This window comes from Triticum aestivum, chromosome 1B (genome assembly GCF_018294505.1).
Source record: "Triticum aestivum cultivar Chinese Spring chromosome 1B, IWGSC CS RefSeq v2.1, whole genome shotgun sequence".
In the NCBI taxonomy this organism is placed as follows: domain Eukaryota; kingdom Viridiplantae; phylum Streptophyta; class Magnoliopsida; order Poales; family Poaceae; genus Triticum; species Triticum aestivum.
Window position 1 is genome coordinate 168,525,421 of NC_057795.1, and position 8,609 is coordinate 168,534,029.

General features: G+C 49.7%; 1 protein-coding gene across 1 annotated transcript; it reads right to left on the reverse strand.

The window, feature by feature from the left end:
• Positions 1-1,415: 1,415 nt before the first annotated feature.
• LOC123088945 (cationic peroxidase SPC4) lies at positions 1,416-2,918 on the reverse strand. The gene is made up of 3 exons (XM_044510929.1): positions 2,651-2,918; positions 2,124-2,558; positions 1,416-2,031 (listed from the first exon to the last, which is right to left on the reverse strand). The coding sequence occupies exon 3, from the start codon at positions 1,936-1,938 to the stop codon at positions 1,600-1,602; it is 339 nt and encodes a 112-aa protein (XP_044366864.1). The 5' UTR covers positions 1,939-2,031; positions 2,124-2,558; positions 2,651-2,918; the 3' UTR covers positions 1,416-1,599.
• Between the last annotated feature and the right edge of the window lie 5,691 nt (positions 2,919-8,609).

Here is an 8,609-nt window from a genome sequence, read left to right on the forward strand (position 1 = left end):
TAGCTTTCCCTTCCTTCTGGGCATCCCGGCTGCTGCATGTCCTAATTAACATCAATCAAACTATGACTTTTGTGACCAAAGGCGACTAGTAGCAAGGAAAATGCCATGATGTTCAGCAAGCATTTCAGGGCCTCTTTGATTCACAGGAATAAGGAAAACACATTCAGTCATGCCCGTTTTGAATCCTACATGATTTGAGTTTGCTTCATTGCACCATAGGAAAAACAAAGAATTTTTCTCTTCAAAAGGTTGAGCGGATGTTAGATCTCCTATGGAATTAGTACAAATGGTTCCTTAAAAAAATCTATATAATCCAATCATACGAATAAAACAGCCAACAGCCAACGTCGGAAAAATTCCTAAGACTTCCAGTTCTCCAAAATTCCTATGAAAATACTTTGAACAAAGAAGCCACCAGTGGTTTTGAGATGCAATTTTCTTCCACCAAGGTGTGTATATATATGAAGTATCTTGTAACGTCTTTACGATTCTGCCGCTGCAAGAAATTGCAGAGTAGTTGTTTAACTCTTACAAATGATTCCTTAGGAAAAGTTTCTACATGATCCAATCATACGGGTCAAATGGCCAACGTCGGAAAAAAATCCTAAAGATTTCAATTCTTCAAAATTCCTGTGAAAATACTTTGAACAAAGAAGCCACCAGTGGTTTTGAGATCCAATTTTCTGCCAGCCAAGGTGTATATATGAAGTATATCTTGTAAGAAGGAAACTGAACATTTTTAAGATTATGCTGCTGCAAGAAATTGCAGTTTAGTAGTTAACTTTTGACTGATCCCATAACCCCGTGTAAATGCCATCGAGTACATCAATTGTTTGTTGAAACCATAGAGATTTCTTGTGCCAGACGTGGCCAAAATGTTGTCAATAGAACAGCACGTCAGCACCGGCATGATCATAATATTCAGGACGATATACAATACTTTAACATATATGGTTGATGGGTTCAGTTCTCTAAAGAAAACAGTAGGTTGGACTAGACAAATAAATGTGGTACATTGTCGAGTAGTATTAATTAGTAGGCAAATTGGGTCAATTGGATGGATTAAACGAAAGTAAGGGTGATGGTGACAAGCTGCATCGATCCGTTGTTTGGGGCATCTTGGTCAAGCACAGATTTTGATAGAGAAACAAACATGTTTTTTTTTCTTACTTCCTTCGTTTCTTTTTAGTCTGCATATAAGATTTCGTCAAAGTCAAACTTTTTCAACTTTGACTAAGTATATAAAAAAAAATACCGAGATTCACAATATGAAATCAGTATTGTTAGATGCATCATGAAATTAATTTTCATACCATATAGCTTTAATATTATAGAGGTTGATATTTTTTCCAATAAAGTTTGATTTTGACCAAATCTTATATGCAGAGTAAAAAGAAACAGAGGGAGTACATAACTTGAGAAACCGAATATGCTTAATTCTCATATATAGGAACATTTTGGAACTGGTTCATTTCAAACGCTCGCAAATCGTAGCACAGACGTTCAGACAAAACATCAGATAATTTATTGCATCACACTAGAGCACTCGACCTCATGCTGTCATGCACGCAGTACAAATCTCTACTGACGACCAACTAATCAGCTTGCGGCCACCTGGTTGGATCCTGAAGAAGCTGATGATCTGGGGAGAAGATGATGGTGAACGGCGCCGGCACTAGTGACGTTGGTGGGGTTGATGACCCTGCAGTTGCGCCTGATCTCGCCCTGTGCCCCGGAGAGCACCTCGATCTGCCCCATCTTGAGCATGGACCTGGCGAACCTGGTCCGGAACGCCGCCTCGCTGCGCACGAAGGAGTCGACCAGCGATTTCATGGTGGCGTTGGTCAGCAGCGCCGCGTCCGACTGGAAGAGGCCCAGGTTGTTGGTCAGCCCCACGTAGTACTTGTTGTCGAACCTCGCCGGCGTGATGAGGTCCATGAGGGTCGTCGTCGTCGGGAACGTCTGGTTGCTGTTCGGCGGGCAGATGCCCTTGAGCAAGAACGCGTACGCCTTGCTCAGCTTCGGGTCAATCTGTTAATGCATGATAACAAATAATTAGGATCATTGACTACTCAAAATTCCATGTTTTGATGTGTTGTTGAAGAATCACGTAAGTTATTTACCCCGTCGGTTGTGTTGGGGAAGTTGTAGATTCGCTCGGTGAAGCTGCTGCAGTGGGAGACGCCGATGGTGTGGGCGCCGGAGAGGACGACGATGTCCTCGACGGTGAGGTTCTTGGCGGCGAAGCCGGCGACCAGGTCGGAGGCGGTGGACGTCGGCCCGGGCAGGTTGTTGAGCGCGTCCGTTTCGGTGGACACACGGCCGTCCCGGCGCCCGGCGGGCACCTGGTACCCGAGGCCGCCCGACAGAACGACGCTGTCCCGCGCGGCGAAGGCGAGGACGTCGGCGCAGGAGACGACGCCGGGGCACTGCGCCTCGAGGGCCGCCTTGGCGCGGTCCACCACGTCGAAGAAGCGGAGGCTAGGGAAGTTGGGTGCCGAGTCCTTCTCCGCCTTGTTGCCAGGCGTGGAGTCGATCAGCACGGAGCCGTCGCAGCCCTGCACCACCCGTGCATGCATGTGAGTATATGGAGGCTGTGCGTGCATGCATTGCACTCATGCCGTGCAGTGTGGTAGCTAGCTTGGCTTACCTTGACGAAGCAGTCGTGGAAGTGGAGGCGGATGATGGCCGGGGCGACGCCGGAGTCGTTGCCGAAGGCGGCGGCCACAGTCTGCTGCACCAGGGTCTCGGCGGACGGGCACGTCCTGTCGTAGAAGCCCACGTCGATGCAGGCGACCACGGCGTCTGACGAGAGAAGCGCGGCCAGGGTCACGACGGCCAGCGCCGCGGCGAGGCTGAAGCATCACTTCATGGCTGCTGCTGCTGCTGCTTCTGATGTGCGCTGTTGCTGATTCGTGGGGTGTGGTTTTATAGGACACCGGGTAGAACTTGGAAGGGCATTTCTGTCACTGCATCACTAACTGCATGCGACCATTTAATTTTTTAGAACAGTGGACCAGTTAATTTGATCCATTATCCCTAATCCGCATATTCCTTCATTTCGACATTTGTTTGCGTTGGTTCCTTTCTTGCTTGATTGGTTGCATTGGTCAACCTTTTAGTTTGAACTATGGCTCACTAGTCTTTTAGAGGTTATTTTTAAAAAAAATTAGACGTATTACTTTCAAAAACCGGTGTATGCACACCTGCCTATACCTTGGCATTTCTTCAGGTTTACTGGTACACAAGTTTCAGATTTTACTTCCATGGGCCATGGCTACTTGATGTTTGGTATGATTTCTCGTGCATTCTTGTGGGGATTTGTAGAAACGGTATATAGTTTTTAGCAGCCAATGTCGAGCTTGAGAAACAGGCGCAGGCGCAGAGGATTTGGACCAATTTGGTGCACTTCTGCTCACAAAAAAAAAATGAGGGAGCACAACTCCATTTAAGTCTATAGGCACGCCATAGGCAAGGGCGCGAGCAGGGCCAAGCGGACATTTCTGTTCAATTTAGTTGAGCACTTGAGCTGTCTCATGTACGTGTGTGATGCCGATATATGTATGTGGGTTTTGCTGTTTTTTTTTATCTCGGTCCTACTTTGCAAAGATAATATGACGGGACTCTAAAAAAGAAAAGATAATATGACGGGTACTCAGACCTCAGTGCCGACATTCCTTTTTCTGGGGGCAAGATTCTACTCCCTCCGTCCGGAAATACTTGTCATCAAAATAAATAAAAGATGTATCTAGACGTATTTTAGTTCTGAATACATCTGTCGTGGTACTAAGTCTGACAGTAAGTATAGGAGGTACGTATGAGGAGGCAAGGTCCTAACTACGATAAGATTGTACGCAAGTGTTTACGAGTTCAGACCCCTCTCAGAGAAGGTAAAAGCCCTACGTCTCGGTGCCCGGAGGCGGTCGACTGGATTATATGAGTGTGTGTTACAGGGGGTGCGAACCCTTGTGCCAGAGGAGGGGGGTGGCTTATATAGAGTTCGCCAGGACCCCGGCCATCCCCCGTTACAAAGAGTTCAATGTATATAAAGATGGGGCGTTACTGGTAACGCCAACCTTAAGTGCCTTAAATGACCTTAAAGACTACGGAGTGAATGCTTGCCCGTTGCTGTTCTGAGTGACTCCTGGTCTTCTGTAAGTTGAGTGGTTTCTTGTATGGTCGAGTGATTGACTGGTCGTGTGACTTCGAGATGGAGGGATACCCGAGTGGTTGATTGGTCGAATGGATAGCACTCAACGCCTTTATTGGGCACTCCCGGTTGTCTCTTGAGCTTCTTTGCTTCTAGGATAGTGACCTTGGGTAGGGCGTATAGGTCAGGCCTATGGCCCTACCCCAGGTCTATATCATCACCATTAGCCCCTGAATGGATTGAGGTCCGAGTGGAAAGAAAGTTGAAGTTGATCTTGCTTTGACCCTTGTGCTTCACAAGTACTTACGTTGAACGGGAGGCTCATGTTGGAACTTCGGCTTCGTTTCAGTCGCTTTGATCAATTCAAAAGTTGCCAAGTGAATTTATAACGTCATCCGTCGAGTGTTGTTTCTGGACGCGGAACCTTTGGCGCGATTGGTTACGGCGTATCCCGGATTTCACGGGATTCGAAATTTCGGGGAACCGCGCGGGGCGGAGCATGCCGTGGTAAGCGGGATGGATAGACAGGAGCGCCTCGATCCCCACTCCACCTTTTTCGCCACGTACCCAGCGCACGACTGTTGTGGGATTTGACATGATCGCTTGGGCCCACGCATCAGCCACTCAGAAGTGGGTCCTTAAAAGGCGACGGGGCTGAGGCGCCTGCACTATGCGCGTCCATTCTCTCCCCTTCTCCTCTGCTTCTCCACCGCATCCGGCTCCTCCGCTCTCGACGCTGCCGCTCCGCCACCATGGTGAAGGACAAGACGGTGGCGCTGGAATGCGCGAAGAAGGCAACGGGGGGGGGGGGGGGGGGGGGCGAAAGGCAAGAAGCAGAATCGGGGGTCGTCGTCGCGGTCGGCGTTGCCGTCGGGTTGGACCCAAAGCGATTGGATCCGATCCTCGCTCCGTCAGGAAGATTTGGACGAGCTGGTGGAGTCTAGACTGATCGCCAATGGTGTTGCGTGGTTGCCGGAGGGGGAGACGGAGCCGCAGCCGCGACCGGGTGAGTGCGTTCTGCTTGCCACCCATGTCGACCGGGGTTTCTCGCTCCATTCGCACCCTTTTTTCCAGGGTTTCCTGAACTTCTTCGGAGCCCAACTTCATCACTTTTCTCCCAACATCATCACATACCTTGCTGCATTCGTGTCCATGTGCGAGAATTTTCTGGGTTGTCGACCGCATTGGGGTCTTTTCAAGCACATTTTCACTATCCTCTCTTAGTCGGTGAAGAAAGCAAACACGAGTGACGAGAAAACACATGTCATCCAGATGTGTGGGGGTTTGGGTCTCCAGAAGAGGCAGAGAAGCTCTTTCCCTTCCATGACCCTTCCTGAGTCGGTCAGGGGCTGGCAGTCGATCTGGTTCTACTGCCAGGACCTTGCAACTCCAGGCCAGTCGACTGGACTTCCCCATTTCACCTTCGATCATGTTCAGACTCCTTCCTCGCTGAAAGTGACCACTGCTGAGAGGGTGGAAACAAACATGCTGGTTGAGAAGGTGGTCCAATTGATCAATCAAGGCGCCACTAGCATGGATTTGCTGGAGGTATTCCGCAGTCGACGCATCCAGCCGCTCCAGGCTCGTGACCACCCTATGTGGATGTATTCTGGAGCCAACGACACCGCTCGGGTTCATCCAGAGGAAGTATCAGCTAAGACAGTGGCCCAGTGGTTGAGGAGTATCACAGGAAACAAGGACAACCCCAGAGGCGCCAGGAGAGTCAACCCCTTCAGTGACAGCAACCATCCAGACAAGGTTCGGTCTCTGCCACCGATTGTATTTGGGTACACCTTCCGACTGTCTTTGAATCCGACTGACTTTCACTCGACTTCTTGTCTTGTAGGTTTATACCGAGATGTACTCGATGCCCAATGGCGAACAAGCTCTGGAGCAAGACCAGGAGGGAGAGGACAGCGCGGAGGAGAGCGACGATTGGCAATCTCCGGACGATGAGGACGAAGAGGAGAGCGACGAGTCGGACGATGAAGAGATGGTCGACTCACCACCTTGTTCGGAACGTTGATCCAAGCTACTGCATGATCCAGCGGGCGGGTGCAGCAAGACCGTGGCTCCAAGCACCCAAACGTAGAAGCACACTCGGACTTCGGCCCCGGAGCCGACGGAAAAAGTCGCCAAACAGCCCAAGGTCGTCCCTTTGAAAACTCGGAAGACATTGCCCAAGATTAAGATGGACGTTCCTGTTGCCTCCGGGTGAGTGTTCTTTCTTTCTGTGTTTTCTTCCACCGACTGACTTTTCTGTTCTGACCGAATGGATTGCAAACTTTTCCAGCCCGGTCTCCGCCACGACTGACATGGACGTGGACAAGGCCCCAGGTGATGAGGAAGACAATGAAGCGGCCACCTCCAAAGCCAGTAAGTCCATTCAACTTGAATTTATTCTACCGATTGAATTGTTGGTCGGTTCAATTTCTGAGGTTTCTTTTTGTTGCAGCTCCACGAGATGCTGTCGTGCTTCTAGATGATGAGGAAGAAGAAGCGCCTTTGAAGGAGACGAGGAGGAGGGGCAAGGGATCAAGCGGGAAAGCGCCTGAGGTTCAGGTCCCTCAGTCGACTCTGGTGCTTGAGACGGTGGTCGAGCGATCCGGAGATCTGGCTCGGACCAACGTCACTTTGGCTAACCCGTTGTCGACGGATCGCCCATTAGGGTCGACTGCTCAGGCCTCTGCTGCTCCAGTACAACTCCATGCGTTCGACCCAGTGGCTGCATCGACTGCCTTGCCACCGTCGCTCTTTACTACGTACCAAACTCCAGATGACTCGCCGAGTGCTGCCAGGGAGGCTCTTCTTCAGGTGAATCTTGTGATGGAGTAGATGAAGGTGGTGCACGAGGCCAGTCAGGTGGCCTATAATGCCAGCACCGCTCTGCAAGCCAATGTCAAGGTTAGTTGATTCTCGACTGATCTTTTGAATAATGAAAACTGCCGCTGTTTCTTCGATGCTCGTATGGTGCTCTTAAATGAGCACCTTGGAACCTGTTATGTGCATCTACTATCATGGGTCTATGTTTCACATCCAATCACCGACTGGGGTGTGTCTGTCTTAAAGTTGTATAGGTCTTCCACTTCAGTCGACTTAGGTTGAGTCGAGTGTTTGTTCGAACTAGTGGGGGCACGCAGAGTGCGCCCACTGGGTGTAGTCCCCGAGACCACGGTCGACTGCAGGCAGTCAGCTAGGGTATGAGAATCTCCTCTTTTTTTATACTCATGCTGGGCATACCATGCCGAGTGTTGAACCAAACCAATGGGGGCACGCTAAGTGCACCCACTGGGTGTAGTCCCCGAGACTACTGTTGAATGTTTTATTCGATGGTAGTCTTAGAGCAACTTTCACTGTGATTGTCTTTTGTTCCTGTCGACTGATACATCTCATTTGCTAACTGCAGAGGTCTTGTGATCTTTGGGCTCAACTTTCTGAACTGAACAAGAAGCAAATCAGCCTCAATCTTGATCTTGAACTGGCCAAGAAGAACCTCAAGACTGCCCAGGACGAAGCAGCTATCATGGTAGGTAACCAATCGTCAACTGTCCATCTTGCGGCTCGCATTCCTCCGTGTTTTTTCTTTTAGTCTCTTTGGACCGAGTGACTTCACTCGAACAGATGTGCGTAGTGAAAACCGTCAACTTCAAGCTCGTTTGAAGAATGTTATTTCTTTAGAGAAAATGAAGCAGGCTGTAGAGAAGAAGGATCAGGATCTTGCTGTTGCCCAGAAGGAGGCGCGAGAGAAGACAATGCTTGCAGACAAGAAGCTGGCTTCAGTCAGCAAGTTGGAAGAGGAGAACTCTAAGCTGAGGACTGCCGTCTCTGAGGCCAATCAGGAGGTCGAGCAACTGAAGAAAGAGAAGGAGAGCTTGACCGATGAAGTTGGAAACCTCAAAGCCAAGAAGGGCGAGCTGGAGTCCTATCTAGAACAACTTGCTACAAAACTGGTCCTGAAGCTTGAAGGTATCATCGTTCGACTGATCTGCTGCTGTCGATTGACACGTCTTGTCATGCTGTCGACTCACTATTTTTTCTGACTGTCCAGACCTTTGTCAGGACTTTGAAGCAGAGATTGGGCGGGTCGAGACGGGTCTTGACCCCATCAATTGTCCCGTCAAAGATGATGTCACAGCGAATGTGCTGCGGTTGGAATCACACGCAGACAGTGTGGTTGCTTATCTTGCCCGACTGAAGGCGGTAATGACTCGGGTTGATGCTGAACTCTAGCCTCAGGCTGAACTCTCACAAGACCTCGAGTCTCTGATGGCTCGACTGAATCAAATACCCGACTGAGTGCAAGAATGGAAGAAATCATCTGCTCGCTGTGGCGCTGATGTTGCCCTGTCATTGGTTCGAGTGCACTGCAAGGACATCAGAGAAGACAAGCTGGCGGAGCTCAAGGTTGTGAACATCAAAAAGCACACTTTCCAGTCCTTCATGGACACTTTCCTTGACG

What these genes read in the sequence shown, in the direction of transcription:
- LOC123088945 (XM_044510929.1), bottom strand. Translation starts at nt 1,938, where the DNA reads ATGGACCTCATCACGCCGGCGAGGTTCGACAACAAGTACTACGTGGGG.